Source organism: Battus philenor, unplaced genomic scaffold (genome assembly GCF_028537555.1).
Source record: "Battus philenor isolate CCGP_79_NKW_IND1 unplaced genomic scaffold, ilBatPhil1.0.hap1 SCAF_4, whole genome shotgun sequence".
Lineage (NCBI taxonomy): Eukaryota > Metazoa > Arthropoda > Insecta > Lepidoptera > Papilionidae > Battus > Battus philenor.
Window position 1 is genome coordinate 4,473,089 of NW_027181704.1, and position 19,270 is coordinate 4,492,358.

Genomic DNA, 19,270 nt, shown 5'->3' on the forward strand with positions numbered 1-19,270 from the left:
TTAAATAAGATATTTAATTCTTATATAAGAAATTCAATTATTTGAAACTAGCCAACTAGTTATTATTATTCTTAATATTTAAATCTTTTGGCAAAAAGATTTTCCTAAGCATTCGGTATAGATATATCTGTAACGTATATCAACTGTCAGTTGCAGTAAACAAGATTTGTGATCTAGCATTGTTGATTTTTCTAGAATACTAACAGAGCCTTTTCTAACAATTTATCTTCTGAAGTTATCAGCCTTATATTAGATTCAATAAAGGCGAACTGTACATTTATAATCATGGCACACTATAAAGGTGCAGCATCAGAAGCTGGCAGAGCCATGCATCTAATGAAGAAAAGAGAAAAGGCTCAACAAGAAATAGAACTACGTAAAAAGAAAATAGAAGAAGATCTAAAGATTGATAACATCGAGAATAAATTTGCCACACATTACGATGCCGTAGAACAACAGTTAAAAAGTTCCACTATTGGACTTGTAACTCTTGATGAAATGAAAGCTAAACAGGAGCATATTGTACGGGAAAGAGAAAAAAAATTAGCGCAAAAGAAAGCCGAAAAGGAGAAGGAAAGGCAGAAAGAAATTGAAGCAAAACAGGCACAGAAAAATAAACAAAAACGACAGGTTCTCACAAAAAAATATTTTTTCTTTATTTTATTAATTTAGCTAATTCTGTAGCAATGCAACAGAATCGTTAATCCCAAGGCAGTTATGCTTATACACGTTTTTATTTGTGATCATAAGTTCTACTGGCCCCAATGGTCAAGCAAAATAGGTATATAGCTGTACAAAAATTAAGGTTTCATGGGCACAAGCAAAAAATGGTTTATAGGTTGCAATTAAAATTTCAGAGACCTTTAGTTAAACATATACAACAGATGTGCATATCTATTTCAACATTGTGCAATATGTGAAGTGTCTTTTTAAGCAACCTAAAAGTTTAGCAGGCTAGTGAGCTTTTAAATTAAATATAGAACCTAGGTCTGATGTAATTTCTGACATATTGTATTAACTAATTGTTATCTACTTGGTTGTTGGAGGAAGACATGAAGTTTTGTTTTTGCTACTTTAAACCTAGTTAACCTGTGGATGCCACTTGAAAAACGGTATTTGTCAGTGACAAAAATAAAAATATATATATCTATAATTTGATTAGTCCTTTTGTGCAGCACTACCATATATAGCAATCTTGGATGGACCTGAATTGGACTGAAAAGATACATTATAAATATCCCTAAAGTTAGTCTGTAGCATAACAAAAAATTTTTTATATCATACTAGCTACCTTGGCTGGTTTTGTATTGTTGTGAATTAAACCTGTTGTAGTCCAATAAAAAATAAAATATATAATGTCATCATTTAATTATATGTTTACATTAATAGCTTAATATTTTCTATACATTTAAATGACTATGTAATACTGTCATGGATAAAATTATCATTATCATTATAGATACAAGCTCTTTCGTTTGATTTAAATGAAGATGAAGAAGATGACAAGGATGATGAGAAACCAGAGAAAGACTGGAGAGAACAAGATGAAGTGGTAAGTCTATGTAATAATTGCTTGTGTGTGTGTGTGTGTTTGTGATACACAGATCACATCTGCAACCTCCAATAATATAAAGATAAAAATCTATTATTGGTTTTTCAATAAAGTTGTTTAAGTTTGTGTTATAAGTTTTAATTGTACTAATTGTCTTTTAGCACAATTGATAGGTCATTTAATACTTTAGAAATGAAACTGTAATCTTATATTGAGAAACAGGAGAAAACCATGTCGGGATATAATGTTGAGTAGGTTTGTATTTGTTGATGAAATATTTTCAGATAAAATGAAGGAATTTATTTTCTCTTGTATAGATAATATAATACTTCACTGAGTCAAAAAAAAACTTTCATATGCACCTATTATAAAATCTATTACAATTTAGTTATGTTCACATTGCTGCAAATAATAATTTCATATGCGCAAACCACATACAATATATTTTTAATTGTTTACCACTAGATAATTAAAATTAACATCAGTAATTTGAAGGTCATAGCCATAATTTATTCTTATCTTACCTTTGTAAAGATGTTATACTAATGATGTTTTGCTTTTAGTTAATTATAATATTAATGGAACACAAAACCTTCAGCAAACTCTTGGGATTATTAAACCAATTACTAAACCTTGAAAAAAAAATATGTTGATCAACTTAGTATTAGGGTTCAGTCACCTTATATTTTTTCAAAAATTTAATTAATATATAATTATTTCACCTGAGTAATTACTACACATAATTATGTGACCATGGTAGCTCAACCGTAGAGGGCTGAGACTCACGATCGTAGGTCGCGAATTCAATTCCCAAGATAGATCCTTAAGTATTCACACTTGCCACCGCTCACAAGCAAGTTTCCAGAAAATGGACAGCAACTTCATCAGCGTACTATTATATAACACTGCGATTGTCAACCCGCTTGCCAAGCATGGCAATTATGGCATATTCCCCCCATGTATATGGGGAGGCCTATGCCTTGCAATGGGCATATATGGGTTCAAACTTTACCTTCAAATTCATACATATGTTAAGAAAACTTTAATTCCAAGCTGCCTTAACAAGAAAACTGTCCAGTATATTTAATAATAAGTTGGTGTAACCTTGTATTGCCCCTTCACTAACAAAGTAAAATGGCAAATAAAACCTTGAAATTAAAGCCATGACATGCACTTATAAAAGTGTATTTCTTACTATGCAAGATTTTTAATTGGATTAGAACAAAAATGTTATAAACAGAGGAACAAATACATTGTAGAGCTACCTGCACTATACCAAGTTGGCTTGGATCTTTGGGTGACTCCTTAAATCTGTTATTTATATATGTGTATTGTATTGTATTTTAAGTTTCTACCGGAAGTGGTACTATTAGATAATAATAGACAGGATAAATAGCATACATTTATCAGCAGACCAAACCCAATACAGACAGTAATCCTTAACTTCCTATATATGTTTGTTGATTATATTTATGTTATTTCTTTAAATGAATGTTACAGGCACTTAAAAAAATAAGGAAAAATCCCGATGTTGACACATCTTTCTTACCAGATAGAGAGAGAGAAGAAGCTGATTTAAAACTGCGTGAAGAGTTACGGCTAGAGTGGGTAATGACACAAGCAAGTTTGAAAGATGAACCCATTACTGTTACGTTCAGCTATTGGGATGGCTCTGGGCATAGGAGAAATGTAACACTCAAGAAAGGTGTGTACATATTATTCTACTACTCTATAAGGTAATATGATATATATCATATTTTATCATTTTGAACTTAAAGTTAAATAAAATTCAAACCTAATTTTAAATCTAATTCTAAATACCTTATATTTGTTAGTGTATAGTGTGATTAAAAATAGGTGTAACACTTTAAATTTCCGCCTTTATAGTAATTATAGCTCATTAGCCGCAAAATTAATAAATTTTTTCTAACTGACCTTGCAAAATTTTTTGAATGTGGCCTTCCAATCGTAAAAAAAATAATGTTACATTTAAGGGCAATCACTTCATACATATTGGTAGGAATTAAAGTATGTATTTCCAATCACCCTGAATACAATAATAGAAGTTCCTTTATGTTATTTATTTGACATTTATATTTGTCTGCTATTTCATTTTATTTTGTATGGTTTTAAATATTTGAATGTTATTATAGGAAATTCAATTTATCAGTTCCTACAGAGATGTCTAGACACATTAAGACCTGAGTTTAGTGAATTAAAAACAGTCTCTGCTGACCAGCTTATGTATGTAAAAGAAGATTTGATACTGCCCCATCACTACACATTCTATGACTTCATTGTTACCAAGGTATGTATATTACAAGACCAAGTAAATTAATGAGCATAGAATCTAAAAAAATTAATTGATATAAAATTGTTTTGCTAAGACAAGTTTAGTTTTCAATTAATCATGGAAGAAAAATTGTCTTTGTGTTATGCTTATATGGTCGCTCATTCCAAGCCCTATTGCCAAACTCACAAAAGGTCAACGAGTCATGAAGAAGACCATGCTTAAAATTTCACTGAGATTGAATCAAAAATGAGCATATTCATAAACAAACATAAAAATGACAAAGTCCCTACCAAAACATCCGTTAGGGGTGGCCGCCTGCTCTCTAATTGTGAACCTAGGTTAGATACAGATCCCTCGCTGGCCTTCCTATGGTCCACGCTGCCGTCCCAAGCCGCATATACAAAACATTAACACTACATTGCTCTACTTGTGTAGACCTATTTACTATCTGCAACTGGAACACGTCTGTCCAGGTTTTGTTTTATATTTAAGTACACAGACCCTTCCACTCCGTGAACTCAGTACTGATGAAGCTGTGAAAGCCCCAAGGCTAACAGCGTCAATATCAACCGAGAATAAGGAAGAATAGGTGTCGTCAGCCCCATAGACCGAGAAGCTCAATTTTGTTCTGGTCATCAGAAGGTGCTGGATGCTAGCTGCATTGGAAATCTTGGAAAAGGCCTATGTCCAACATTAGACATCCTATTGCTGAAATGATGATGATTACAATTTAAAAAAATATATTAATGGGGAAAAATAAAAAGATTAAAATCTTAATACAGTTGATTTAATTATTTTCAGGCCCGTGGTAAAAGTGGACCTTTATTCCAGTTTGATGCTTCTGATGATGTAAGATTAGTTAATGATGCAACACAAGAAAAACAAGATTCTCATGCAGGAAAAGTCCTTTTAAGGCAAGTTGTAATATTTTATTATCACAGACCAGTGTTTACATGAAATTAATTTACATTGAATAATGTAATTAAAAGAATGTTTTTTTTTGTTTTTTTCATGTTTATATCTTGGAAGACTCACAGTTTTGACATAAAATATGTATATGATTTTATATTTACAATAGTAATATTTTTAGGTCCTGGTATGAGAGAAATAAGCATATATTTCCTGCCTCCAGATGGGAACCATATGATCCAACAAAAACTTATTCTAAATATACCATTAAGGGTAAATAAAAATAAAATAAAATGTGCCATCATGAAAATTATTACTTTTATAAAGTATTATGCAATAAATAGTTAATAAATATTTAATTTCTTATCATATGTTTAATTATTTACACCATAAATACCAAATAAAATATTACACTGAAATATAAAATTCATTGTAAGTATTTAACACATAAATATTTTTTAACAAGCAACAAAACTCTCAAGTTCTTGCCACCACTTATCTTCTAGTTTTGACAGGAATTTCTTTTTGTCATTGTTGTTTTCTACCTCTAAGGTAAGAGGTGGAGCATGCCTTTGGAAGTGAATTATTGCAGCCAATAAATTCCATATTGTGAACTCTGGCCACAAAACATCAGAGAAGTATAATACTGTGTTGGAAACCTAAAAATATTCCAGAAGATTAACTTCAAAAATAAAAATAAGCTTTCAGGTGGTAAATTAATATTGCAAGAATCCTAAGTGGATTAACCTAGTTTTATTTAGTTGAAGTATTTTATTTATGGTTCTCTCAAAATAAATATTAAATTTCATACACCAATATTGTAAATCCCTTGAACGTAATTCTGTTACCTAAGACAGTAGTACCAAACTTTTTCAAAATTTTTTTACATTAGTATCCACATTTTAAGATTTACATTTTACTCTATAAATGCTTTTTTATAAAGTTTTTTTGTAAACTTTTTTAAATGGCGCAGTATATTGTTTTACTACTCTTATATAAATGTAAGATAAATTATATTATTACCTGTTTACAAAATTAAATTAAGTCTCATTAAATAAATATGACCAAAGATTCCTAATTCATGCCTATGTTTACATAGTAATTTATATTAGCATCAATGGATTAAAATTGGATAGTTGTGGGAACTGTTTCATGTTGTCCCTAAAGATAAGATAATGTTATCCTTAAAGATAAGCTATGCTTTATGTACCTTTAGGTATCATCTTGCATTCTTTGAAATGTGTTTCACAAGTATTTTCCAAAACATGCCAACATTTCACCTAGTTTAATTTAACTAGTCAATTTTAATAGTGTATTAATTTAATTATGTGTTTCAATTTTAATTAGTTTCTATCTTACCTGCCATAACATAAAGTCAGAAAGCCTCACTTCACCAGAAGTTCTGACTAACAATTCTGCTTCCCCGAGATCAAGTGTTTGAGACACCAAATTCTCATCAATATCTTCTATAGACAATTCTTCATTTTTAACACCATTAACTATGTGCGAAGCAGCTCTGCTGATTTCATCACGCCCTATTAATTATAAAAAAACAAACAACAATTTTGAGATTCTGATAATTATTCTTGAAAATGATCTTGAAAAAATCTTGATATAAATTGGGGAATTATTGTAAACAAAAACATAATAAGCAATATAACAAATATAAAAAAGGCAGTAGATTGGTTGCTAGAATTTAATACTATTTAAATGTATCTAAATAAGGTATAGTATGCATTTCTTAGACATTTATTTAACAAGTTGACAAATTTAGAAACATCAGATGAGTATACTTTAAACTTAGACTCCAGAGGAACTGCTGCTTGCTAGAGTTCTATGGCAGAGTCATAAAATTATCTCTCAGGGAATCACTCTCCAAACCAATAGTGCACATGGGGTATTGAATGTTTAGTTAGTTAAGTATATTTAATTTTGTAACTTTGAATAAATTGTTTCTAAAAACTAGTTTACCAGTCTTTAAATTTCTAACTACCTGTGTAAGCATAAGCAATGTTTAGTTGTAATATATTGTTGTGTCTTGTTGCTAACATTGCTTGAGCAACTAAACTGCGTAAATCTTCAGGAAGCAATGACAAATGACCAGCCACATGTATCCTAACACCCCACTCATTTATTAAGTCACTGCAATAAAATCAACCAAAATTTTTAATAACCATAATTAATTAACAATTTAAAGAGCTAAAATCATACACAAACATTTCATCAAGAAGCTTTTTAAACTTGTCTCGTGCTAAATCCATAAGGGCAGCAACTTCTTCTTCACTTCGCTTAAAATTTTCAATGCTAAATGCATATACTGTAACTTCAGGAACACCCAAATCAAGACACCACTGTAAGATTTATATAAATTTAAGTCATCAAGTTATATATATCTATAACATTCATAGTATATTTTTATATTAATATCATACTTTTAGGGTTTCAGAAAGTTTATCAAAACCCTTGTGGTGGCCAACACTACTCTGTACACTATTTTTTTTAGCAAATCGTCGGTTGCCATCCATAATAAAGGCTATATGATTCGGAATTCGTCCGTTTTTAACAACTTTAATACAAAATAATTGGAAAAAAGTAACGCAATTTTCTTTAATCCACGACATTGTTTATGTCTTTCCGACAAGTTTAAGATTTTTTAAAGTTTATCAATAGCTAAAACAACTTCACACTGCTTTATATCAACTACATATACTGAAAGAAACGAAACTGATAAGCGTCTAGATTAAATTCTTTTTTGCTGCCTTGAACGGCGCATGAAAGATGTTTATCTACTTTAAAATGTTTACGCTTATGCAAATTTTATTACATTCACTACATAATACATCGTATAATATAACTGTCATTAAAATGTCTCAATGACTTTTGTATGACAGAAGCGAAGGTAATATTACAGGAAATTTTTAAAAATATACTTGCGTTAATATCTTTTTTGGATCTAAAATATTTCTCTTTCATTTCGAGTTTCTTTTAGGTGATAAGGAAAAACTGCAATAGATTTATTAATGAAAACACCTAATGTACATTGATAAAAATTGAGGACCATAGTTTATACATAATTTTTAAGGAACGAATGTTATTAAGATTTTTATCGCTATCTAAAGAACAAAGATGAAAATAAATAATTAACATATTTTTAATTCGCTGTCGGTTATGTAATCAACACGTCATCAACCAAATGTTAGTTGTTTTTGTTGTTAAATTAAATTAGCTTTACTTCGATTAATTATCCTTTCTCAAACTTATGTTAAAAATCCATATACATTTTTCTCAAGTTGAAATTATCGGTTCCACAGACGGAAATTATTTTAATAATGATGTAACTGCTGATTTTACAACATGCATGAAAAAAGATCTTAGGTAATATCAAGTTTTTTTATTATATTATCTCAGTTTTAAATAACAGAATAGGACGTTTGACCTGTTTTATAGTAATCATTAAACATTTAAAAATCTGATTCTGTTAATTCACATATTAGTATGTACTTTTAACAAGAAGCACAAGTCTAAATTAATGACCAAAAATAGTTGATCAGTGTGATTAATTCGAAAAATCGGCCAGTTTTGGGGAAACTGGAAACTTATTGTGATGAATTTCTGATATGGCAACCCAAAATATATGTTGTCAAGCGAAATTTGTGATTTGTGATCAATCCATTCGGATTATATTTGTTCTGCTACCGATCGAGGTTAAGTTTCCACAATTATACTTCTTAAATTGTCGAATATGTTCAAGTTGAAATTAACTGCGCTAGGGCACCCCAATCCGGATAGTTTTAACTGTGAAGGTAAATTTCGTAATATTTCATAATTCATTCAATATTGTTTGTCGGTAAATACAAATGTATAATAATCATTTCATTTAAGATATTAAGGAATATAGAAGTGTAGTTCTGTGGCTTGAAGACCAAAAAATAAGACATTATAAAATTGAAGATAGAGAAGGCCTCAGAAACATAGACGGAGATAGCTGGAATAACGCATATGATTCATACCAAAGAGATTTAGTGAGTCCTGTAACTGAAGGATCTCCTAACGAACAATTAAATTGGCTTTTATCGTACGCTGTGAGATTAGAGTTTGCTGATAATGGTAAGGAAAAGTAAATTATTCCTAAATATGATCAAAAACCAAAATTAAAATTTGTAGAATTAATTATTTTACTATCAACAGCTGTTTTAATTCATTAATTTTTAAATCCATGGCAAATTGATATTTGATAATTGCTTTAATTTGCCAATTGTATTTTAAATAATAATTTTAGTTTGGGTAAATTTATTACACAGGTTTTTGGTTTTATGTAATAATTATTATATATTTATTAAACTTAATCTTATTGTGTTACAGTAACAAAGTACAAGAATGCAAAGATAGAACAACCAAAACAAGCAGCACCCAATGTTGTTTCATCGAATCCTCTTGACAATCTTAACTGTGAGTATCTCAAAATGATCACTGAAGCCACTTTAGAAATGCCGATCCAGTGAATTAAGTAATTTATAGGGTGAGGCTCCTGAGGCAGGTCTTCACATTCATCAAGTTAGCTGATAAATGCCCACTGTAATTCATAGGTCTCCCCAAAAATCAATATACTGACACACTGACTATTCTTGTGCGCTTGCATCTGATGACTTCCAACAACTTTGTCCACCCAGTAGGCCACCTACTCAAGCCACGTCTACTGGCTCACTAAGCTAAATAACAATTTATTATTTTTTTTATTAATTTAATATTTTTTCCTATCATTATTATTGTCAATTTTTACAGTTTCATCACCAGCATTTATTAATGGAGTTGAAAGAGTAAGTGCACTAACTGGAGTTGGACCACATAGTGATCCTAAGCTCCGATTGGCTGCCATAGCTAAGGTCCTAAAGACATCTCCCCATCCTGATATTCCAAAGACTGAAGTTACAACAACAATACAACAGCCAGCTGATGTACTCAAGCTTCTTTTCATAAATGATCTAAGAGAATTGCAGACAAAGATTAATGAAGCCTTAGTAGCTGTACAAAGTGTAACAGCAGATCCTCGCACGGATACAACACTTGGGAGAGTTGGAAGATAAATTGTCATATAATTATGCTACTCATATTCGATTTTCAGAGATAAAAAGTTTTTAAATCTCCATTGTGCTTTAATTTACTAATGTATAGCATCTAATTAAAAGAAATGATATTAAACAGATTTTTGCTCCTTGCATCGTGAAAGATTTGTAAAATTTCAGATGAACTTACATAGTTAATTACTCAATTTACTTCATTTGTGTTGAATTCATTATAGAAATAACACATTTCAATTATCATTTTACTACTCCATTGTTTGTTTTTTTTTGTATAATGCTTAGTATTGCATATCAATCTTATGAATAAAGAAATTTTAGTTCATGGACCCTTCCACTATGTGAACTCAGCTCTGATGAAGCTGCAAAAGCCCTCATGCTAACAGCAATAACATCAACATAGAATATATAACAAGAAATTTTGATCAATAAACTATTTAAATAAGCCAATAGCTTGAAATATACAAAAAGTTCACATAGCAGGATTCTGTTTGACATTGACTAATTACTACATACATTAAATGAGTTATAATAAATTTTGTTTTATTTGTACCTATAATTTATTTTACTTTTACTTAAGTAGGTGGACTGATTGTCCACCTACTTATGTAAAAGTAAAAAGACCCTGATTGGGTCAGCATGACAAGGAAAATTATGTGCATTTACTAGTGCCTTAAACCAATTTACAAAGCCTTTGTAGTACAAAATTAAATAGTATACAAGATTATTAAAAGATAATACATTGCAGAAGCCAACTAATTTAACATTTGTAATCTCTAGTCTAAACTGCAATACAATAACTCAACTTCAAAAAATTTAAACTTATTTATCAATCAAAACTTGATTTTCCTTTATCAGTCTATTTTTTAATGGTCACTGGCTTATTAATAATTTCAAAGCACAGAGGCTTTTAATGCATCATTAGACTGGTTAAATCTTGATGCCATTTTTGTCTTTTGCACCTATTTCTATAACTAATTACTATTTCAGAAATAGTCTCATTATTATCAAAAAAAAAAAATCTAAATATGTGAGGGTTAGATGTAAATTAGACATGCAGATGACTTATGATGTTACTTGATGTTAAATAGGTAGATAAAGATTCCATGGAATGGACTGTAAATTATGCATTTGAACCAGTGAAGTCTTAATGTTTTATTTTGATTTAGGAAGGTACATTTTAGCAAAAATGTTACTTGGATCGCAACAGTTGCCCATGTACATTGTGTTTATAACAATAATGTAACCAAGTTGAAAATAAGACTTGAAGTACTCCCTCGAACAAAAAGAATAAAAAACAATTCAGTGATAAACTTTAATTAGCTTCATTCTTAAATTTTTATGCATCTCTGCAAACATCAATATACTTAAGATTTTTTTATAGCCATGGAAGGATTACAATGCTCATACCTGCAATCCCATTAACAAAAATAACAGAATACTCAACTACATATTTATTAAATTAAACAACACAGTTTTCCTTAATGCATACCACCTCCTTTTTCTAACATTTGTGCAAACCTATTTGTAATAAGAAGAGATACATCAATAAATCTTTCAACACAATTTGTGATGCAAGTCTCAGTACGAGAATCTAACTTCGATCCTGGTTTGTCTACACATTTGTCCCAACAGAAGTCATTGAACTCGTGTATCTGCAAGAGATAATTGAACAAGTGAAATATAATGATTGAATTGACTTAATAATTTTGTAGTAACAAATAAAAATCATTTTAATGGGTTTGTTAACATTTCATGATCATCGCAACCTTAAGATGTTCAGGGCTGGACACAGTTCTCCATACTTGGAAGCGTCCTACGTCCAGCGTCTTATGACGACCTTAATACCAATAGTTAACAAAGTATGCACATTAAACACTTGCGAAGCATTATTATTAAAATACTCAGATATTTTTAGTAACACTATCATTAAAAAACAAACACGAAAAGAAAAACATACTTGAGCATGAAATTGAGCCTTCTGTTTTTCTACCATAAGAAAATCTTGTAACTCAGAATCGCCGCCTTTGGGACTCGTATAATCAGACAAATCGCTCATCTTTGTTACTTAGGGTTTAATAATAATGAAAATAATGTCAAAAAGCAGGTTAGAATACAGGCACCACAATTTTGAAGCAAGAATATGTTTAAATAGTTTCTAATCTTTGGCTATACCAGTGTTGCCAGATTAGTGATATTTAAAATTTAATTTATGTGAATATTTTTTTTCGTATTTATAGACCATTGTTATCATTAATGGCATATATAGTTTCAGCAGATTGGAGAAGGCAGAGCACCGAGCCTAAACCTATTTATTAACTACGCCAAAGGTATTCTTCAGACCTTCATGACTCGGGCATACAAATTTCACTGAAAAGGCCGCCGATTTCTTAGGAGGACATCTGGACGGACGCGCTATGGTGTGATCAGGCACAAACACTGAGAACAGGCCACAGCTTAGACTGCCATCCAATACGCACTGACAATTGTGCAGTTGCTTTTGTCAGGCCTCGCTTTATAGACTTAATTTGTAGTTGAAATATGTAATGAACATATAATTTTTGTCACTATTTTTTATAAATATAATATGATAAAAATAAAAGTGCCCAACAATAGAATCACTAAGAATTTTGTGTCAGGATATATATATACACTTCGCAAACAAAATGCCTCGCACCAAACGCATAGTGTTATATAGCTCCATTCTCAGACACCGCGCCTAAAATTGTTATAGGCGATAACAACGCCCTAAAACTAAGCAGAGATTATAAAAACCATTAAAGTTGACAACAAATATAGATAGAATGTATAACACACTAATTGGTTTTAAGGATTTTAAATTATTTAATGGGGACTGTGACAAATACGAAAAACTTTGTGCGGCATATAAACTTTTTATTTATTGTTCATAAATTATGTTTTTGTATAAAATTATGAACTTTGTCTTTAACAAATTGTTCTTTATCACTAGCAAATATATATTTGCTAGCATTAAGAGCTAATCTAGCTAACTCAGATTTATTCAATTTGAATGTATCTAAACAAATGCTATATTCTTGTGTGAGTGATGTTGCAAATACTCCTTTATCATCGGTCTGAAAATAATTTTTTTATATTAAAGATATATTTAAAAAAAATGAAAATATTATTTATCAAGTATACTAATAGCTTACACAAATAATAACTGGAACATTAGCATCTTGCAAATATTGGAAATGATGTGAAGAGTAGTCTGGTACAGATTTAGTATTTACATTGCTTGTCAGACACACCTCTGTGACAGATAAAATATTGTAGATATGTAAAAATTTAAAAACAAAAATACAAAAAATAAGAAAAGGCACCATTCTTCTAAAAGACTAGAAGAATGGCTTAAAATTAAGATAAATATGCATCTCAATACTGTATCTCTGCAAAACAGTAAAGAAACTGAAAACATACCAACAGGAATTCCTGATTCACACAATAAATTCCAAGTGTCTTCAGTACCTCCAAATTTAGGATGTATACATATACCATGCCCAATTCTATCTGGTTTGAATTGCAACATTTGTAATATTTCCTCTGGATTGCTTATTTCTCCACAATGAAGTGCTACCTTTAAATAAATATGATAATATAAAATTCATCAACTACTTCCTGTAGCAAAATTAAAATGACATTACTTTTAAACCAGCATTCCTTGCTCTAGTCAATGCATTTTCAAAATCAACAAAGCTTCCTACTCCAGGATTGCCACTCAGTTCTATTCCAACTACAATATCAGGACACTTCTTTTGGTACTCTATAGCAATATTGGCTATTTCTTCTGCCTCTGATGCACTATTACTTCTGTTTATGGAAATAATCAAAGTTGCAATTATATCCTGTAATGAAGATTTTCTGCAAAAGGAATTAAACATTAATTATCCTTTGAAACATTGTAATGTACTTAAGAACTAAAGAACTCAAAACTATTGATATAAAAAATTCATTATTTGAATTCTTTTTAATATAGTATACAAAAGGTTTTGCATAGAATAAGTTTTTTCTACAATTTAATGCAAGCCCTGTAAAATATGCAAGGTATTGGTTTCCTATTGCTTTTATTAATACAATATTTTTAGAGAAGTTTAAATATATACCGCATTGCCTGTACTATAGTTTCAACATATTGTCTTTTAGACATATGTGCTGTATCTCGAGGTGTACTCCGCAATTCAATATAACAGCATCCATCATCCTGAAATTCTTTAATTGTTAGAGTTGTTGCCAAGTCTAATGTCTCTGGAGTGCTTGTTAGGGCATGGGCAATGTTAAATACTTGAAAACAACTGGAAAATAACAAGATTAATTCCTTATTATATCAATGACAATAAATAAATTTAAATAACTGAGTTATTTATAAATGGTTTTGTTTCACAAAAATCACAAAATTTGCCTATAAGTTTGTTTTAAGATAATTTTAAATAGTATTTTCAAATCTTAATATGACTAATATAATTTTTTAATTTATCTTTAATTTTGTATAATTTAATTTAGAATAAATACAATCTGATTAAAAAGCAGAATAAGATTATCTACTAAATATTATTGGATAAATGAGACTTAAAAATTACTCAGATAAATTTCTAGTATCCCCTGCACCGATTTGGAATTCGTCAAAGAATGCATTTGTTTTATCTGATATTCCAGCATCTGCGTGGTATCTTTGAAGCTGCAACATTGTAGACCTGCTTAGTGAACCATTTAGGTGAGCATGTAATTCCTGAAAAGTTATTCGTAAAGGTTTTAATAGACATTACTACATTTAAAAAAACATTTCGCATATTACACTTACTATTTTCGGTATCGAATGACAAAATTGAATTACATTATCTACAGCAGACATATTAATATTGTTTTAATAACAAAATCATTAAACTTTTGAAATTTTTTGGCAGTGACAGATATCATACATTTAAGCAACGGATATTTAGTCAACAAGCTTAATACTGTTGTAACATTTTGAAAACCATTAGAAACAATGATTTATTTTTTTAACATTGTTTCAATTCACGAATCTATACTTAGGTAAATCTATAAAAAGATAAACCTACGTCGAACATACTCATCTAAAGTTTTCGCTTAAAAGGGCTTATCCATTTCTAAAGTCACTCTTCTAAAGTCAATCTTTGTCGATTAAATTCCTAACGGCTACATGTGTTTCTGTATTATTTTTGGACATGGACAGATAAAAAGATTCCATTTGCAAAAATATCAATTACTTTTGTTTTTGATATATAGTAATACTATTACACTGGCATATCATTTTTCATATAATAATAGCAAGCATCTATGTTATCATTGTTCAAAGTATCGGAGTAATAAAATAATGCATATTACTAATTATATTAACTGGTAATGGTCGTAAAAATTGTTATCGTAAACTTTACTACTTTACTATACCGTGTAAATGACACTGATTAACGGTGTTTTGTTATAAAAGTATTTCTTGAATAATTTGTTTAAAAATTAAAATGATTACTAAATATCTGTTTATAGTTTCTTTAATATTTTTAAACACTATTAATATTTCTATGCCTAGTAAACCTATAGTTATAACAACTTGGAATTTTGTTAATGCGACGGTAGCCGGTAATTCACATTAATTTATTTTAAATATTGGTAAGACGATATACTTCCAGAATTTTATTTATCTTTTTAATTATAGCTTGGGAAATATTAAAGGACGGTGGTACGGCTTTGGATGCTATAGAGGGAGGCGCTTCAGTATGCGAGGAACAACAGTGTGATGGAACAGTTGGCTATGGAGGAAGTCCAGATGAAGATGGTGAGACAACCTTGGATGCTCTATTAATGGATGGGTATTTTTTTTTTCGTTTTTAATATACAGAATAAAACTATAACGATAAGATAAATATGTGATGTTATTAAAATGTGTTTATCTTGAAGCAGTTTTCTTGTCATTAAGTGAAAATAAAATTTTATTATTTTAAGATTTGAATGATATTAGTGATTAGGAATTTTTATAATTGTAGTCGAACGAATAATTAATTGTAGAATTTAATAGAGGCTGTATAAATTCACCATCATCATTGTTTCAGCCTGAGGATTGACACTGCTGGATAAACTTCTTCCTCCTAGATTTCAATTTGTCTCTTTAATATCCTTCTCATCTTATCATGGCTAAAAATATGAATTTCAGATAACTATTTGCTTAATCAACTTATAATGTCTGCTAGATATTTTACCTACAAAATATTAAGTTATTCTTGTTTATTATTTCTTAATATATAAATTATTTTTACAATATAATCACAAAAAAATTAAGATTTAATCATGTTTTCTTTCTATTATTTTGCACACAGAAGGACAATCAATGTCGGAGCTGTGGGGGCACTTCGCAAAATAAAAAATGCAATAGGCGTTGCAAGACATGTGTTAGAAAATACAAAGCATTCTATTCTAGTCGGGAGTCAAGCAACTCAATTTGCAACACAAATGGGTTTTCATGAAGAGTCTCTTACCACTCCGGAGTCTAAAAAGATTTGGTCTATTTGGGCAAATGAAAATAACTGCCAGCCTAATTTTTGGATGGTAATTATTTAGATAAAATAAAATAAAATACTGGCATATCTTTATAATATAAATTGTGATTATCTGTAGGTGTAAAAGCAGTCAATGTTGAGCTTATTTGCAGTCAATTAGCTATAAATCTTGTTCACATGTTGCCCATCACATAGTCTCTAAAATATAATGAATAAATTTATATTTTTATTCAAAAGTTACAGGTTAATAACTTCTGTTGGTACAAAGTCTGAAGGGACAGATAGCAAATAATAATTAATTTTATTATGTAGGAATTCAAATTGAATTGATAATGCTATTTCTTACTATATTATCTCTACATTATTTCTGAAACCGTTGATTTTTAGATAGGATATACCTTCCATTAATTCTTAGCAAATGAACTACATATTCACCCCTTTAAAGTTTTTACACCTATAATCAATAATATACTAATGTATCAATATAAATATCCAACTTAATAGTTGGATTTATCATGTTATAATTTTTGCAGGACTTTTCTAATATTTTAAAACTGAATATGTATAAGTACACTTAAGATTATATATCTAGGATAAACACTTCAATAAATATATCACTGTTATCTCATTTCAGAATGTCAAACCAAATCCCAATAGCAATTGTGGACCATATCATCATAAAACTAAACACTCGACATCTAAATTCAAAACTCGACTTATTGATAGATTTAATCATGATACTATTGGTATGGTGGCAATAGATAAAAACGGCGATATAGCTGCAGGAACATCAACTAATGGTGCTAAATTTAAAATACCTGGGTATGTATCCAAATATATCACAATTCACCAACTATCTAAATGCTTAGTTTCTAATGAGTTCTAGATGAACCAAAGAACTTTTGGTCTAATTTTTACAATATTTAGGCTGAAGGCCTCACTCTGGAGCTTTGGTGTATTATTTTTCTGGATATGAATGGAAGTTTTGAAAGTGCTATAAGGAAAAAATTTCTCGGGACCTCTGGTCCAAATCAACAACACAACGTCAAATAAATAAATGTACAAGAGAATACACAACAAATAACACCCAAGCAAGCATAAATGATGTAAATAACAATTTAAAAAAAATTAGGGTCAGTTAATATAAGGTCTTTGGCATAAATGGAAAGATATTATGAATTAACTCGCTAGGGAACCTAAATGATGAATTTTTTTAGAAGGATGGGTTGTAACATCGAGATATACATAAGCTACAGGAGGCTCTTTGGGTGTACACAAAGAGGTGTGTAAATTATAAAAGAAAGTACTAACAATCAACAACAAGAAAACAATGAATTTACTAAAAACAATTGAAATATTAACGTTTAAGATTTGGAACTAAATAATTTTTAATTATGATATCAAGATTACCGAGACTTCTATGGAAATATGGCTTTGCTTGCAGTTTTGCTGCAGACTGAATTTTAAATATGGAGATCCGCAGAAGACCCAAGGCTACATAGCTCCAAAAATTGTTGACTTAAGTGGCAGTGAGCGGAGCATATCGCTCACCTGACGGCTGTTCGGTTGAAAGGTTCTCGAGCGGCAACCAAGAGCTGGTTAATATGGTGTGAGTAGGGACGCGGGGAGTCGCTGGATGAAGACTGGTCATTTTGGCTATGTTTGGGAGAGGCATATGCCTTGCAGTAGACATCTATTGGCTGACATGATGATGAATTACTATATCAAAATTCAATTGTATTGCATTAATTTCTTGATTTCTCTGCTAACAGAAGGGTAGGTGACTCCCCAATACCAGGATCTGGCGCTTATGCTGACAATGAAGTGGGTGCAGCGACGGCTACCGGAGATGGAGATGTGATGTTGAGATTTTTGCCCAGGTAATATTTTTATCTAAATATTCGAGGCATTTAAACAAGTCTATAGATCATAGGTTCCCAACTTGTTATGGACTTCCTTATGGTAATGAATGACGAACTTGGACATATATATGAGTATAAATATTATATATACATAAGAAGTTACGCGAAATCCATTCTTAGCTGACCACTACATGGCAACACAAATATTCTGACTCAATTTTAAGTCTCATGGTTTCAGAGGTATCGTGTCGAGTCTGTACATGCGTGCAAATGATAATACTATGTAATATATATATATATACTACTTTTTGGAAACTTTTTTTTTTATATATAACAAAGACATAAATAAAGCAATTGAAAGGAGTCGGCTAACATTATAATTTTATGTGCATTATACGTTTTTCCAGTTTCCTAGCAGTGGAAGAGATGCGTCGAAATTCATCACCAACAGATGCAGCTCAAACAGCCATAAGAAGGATAACAAAACATTACCCTGATTTAATGGGAGCTGTTATAGCCATCAATAAAGATGGTGATTTCGGCGCCGCATGTCATGGCCTTGGGGGCATGCCGTTTCCTTTTGTGGTGTATGATAATACACATGAAGTATATAAATTGCATAAAGTCGATTGTTTATAAAATATTTGAAAATATTAAAAATCTTTCTAATTATATTACACTGTAGTGTTTTTTTGTCTTTTTAAAATTAAAAGGTAAGATACGTGGAAGGTAATTAAGACCGGGACGACTTTCATTATTTCGGTTGGGTTGGTGGTAGGGTGCATTAACAAGATCATCTCACAACCATGTGGGAGGACTTCCTCCGTTGCTCTTGCGGGCCGTTGGTGTCCTTTCCAGAACATTAAAGCCCCAACGGCAAGTTGACAATTCCCCGGGCAATGTTGGTTATTTTCATTCGCCTATGTATCTTCGCATTCCTGATTCGATCTCGTTAATATTAGGGGGACCGGAAAGTAATGTAGTTTCTGTCGACATACTTTACAGAAAAACCGTTATTCGGGTTCTGACTGCTGCCAAAGACATTA

The 19,270-nt window shown here is 30.5% G+C and overlaps 6 protein-coding genes across 6 annotated transcripts; 3 read left to right on the forward strand and 3 right to left on the reverse strand.

Moving 5' to 3' along the window:
• The first annotated feature begins 158 nt into the window (after positions 1 to 158).
• On the forward strand, positions 159 to 5,120 carry LOC137928634 (protein FAM50 homolog). Its single transcript, XM_068771540.1, has 6 exons — positions 159 to 630; positions 1,460 to 1,552; positions 3,053 to 3,257; positions 3,706 to 3,860; positions 4,647 to 4,759; positions 4,936 to 5,120. Exons 1-6 carry the CDS (start codon positions 286 to 288, stop codon positions 5,033 to 5,035), a joined length of 1,011 nt encoding a protein of 336 aa, XP_068627641.1. The 5' UTR covers positions 159 to 285; the 3' UTR covers positions 5,036 to 5,120.
• On the reverse strand, positions 4,857 to 7,588 carry Dhdds (Dehydrodolichyl diphosphate synthase subunit). Its single transcript, XM_068771541.1, has 5 exons — positions 7,187 to 7,588; positions 6,972 to 7,105; positions 6,748 to 6,896; positions 6,114 to 6,289; positions 4,857 to 5,413 (listed from the first exon to the last, which is right to left on the reverse strand). The coding sequence occupies exons 1-5, from the start codon at positions 7,373 to 7,375 to the stop codon at positions 5,213 to 5,215; spliced, it is 849 nt and encodes a 282-aa protein (XP_068627642.1). The 5' UTR covers positions 7,376 to 7,588; the 3' UTR covers positions 4,857 to 5,212.
• Positions 7,589 to 8,417: 829 nt separating this feature from the next.
• Positions 8,418 to 10,352, forward strand: LOC137928807 (RNA transcription, translation and transport factor protein). Its single transcript, XM_068771790.1, has 4 exons — positions 8,418 to 8,557; positions 8,637 to 8,861; positions 9,117 to 9,203; positions 9,537 to 10,352. Exons 1-4 carry the CDS (start codon positions 8,497 to 8,499, stop codon positions 9,836 to 9,838), a joined length of 675 nt encoding a protein of 224 aa, XP_068627891.1. The 5' UTR covers positions 8,418 to 8,496; the 3' UTR covers positions 9,839 to 10,352.
• A 919-nt stretch (positions 10,353 to 11,271) lies between these two features.
• Positions 11,272 to 11,988, reverse strand: Tim8 (translocase of inner membrane 8). The gene is made up of 2 exons (XM_068771895.1): positions 11,793 to 11,988; positions 11,272 to 11,487 (listed from the first exon to the last, which is right to left on the reverse strand). The coding sequence occupies exons 1-2, from the start codon at positions 11,889 to 11,891 to the stop codon at positions 11,314 to 11,316; spliced, it is 273 nt and encodes a 90-aa protein (XP_068627996.1). The 5' UTR covers positions 11,892 to 11,988; the 3' UTR covers positions 11,272 to 11,313.
• A 750-nt stretch (positions 11,989 to 12,738) lies between these two features.
• On the reverse strand, positions 12,739 to 14,757 carry Ada (adenosine deaminase-like protein). Its single transcript, XM_068771880.1, has 7 exons — positions 14,652 to 14,757; positions 14,431 to 14,579; positions 13,957 to 14,145; positions 13,498 to 13,714; positions 13,274 to 13,430; positions 13,006 to 13,106; positions 12,739 to 12,927 (listed from the first exon to the last, which is right to left on the reverse strand). Exons 1-7 carry the CDS (start codon positions 14,700 to 14,702, stop codon positions 12,739 to 12,741), a joined length of 1,053 nt encoding a protein of 350 aa, XP_068627981.1. The 5' UTR covers positions 14,703 to 14,757.
• Positions 14,758 to 15,224: 467 nt separating this feature from the next.
• Positions 15,225 to 18,913, forward strand: LOC137928571 (N(4)-(Beta-N-acetylglucosaminyl)-L-asparaginase-like). Its single transcript, XM_068771444.1, has 6 exons — positions 15,225 to 15,448; positions 15,525 to 15,678; positions 16,183 to 16,411; positions 16,997 to 17,184; positions 18,135 to 18,242; positions 18,632 to 18,913. Exons 1-6 carry the CDS (start codon positions 15,331 to 15,333, stop codon positions 18,861 to 18,863), a joined length of 1,029 nt encoding a protein of 342 aa, XP_068627545.1. The 5' UTR covers positions 15,225 to 15,330; the 3' UTR covers positions 18,864 to 18,913.
• The last annotated feature ends 357 nt before the right edge of the window (positions 18,914 to 19,270 follow it).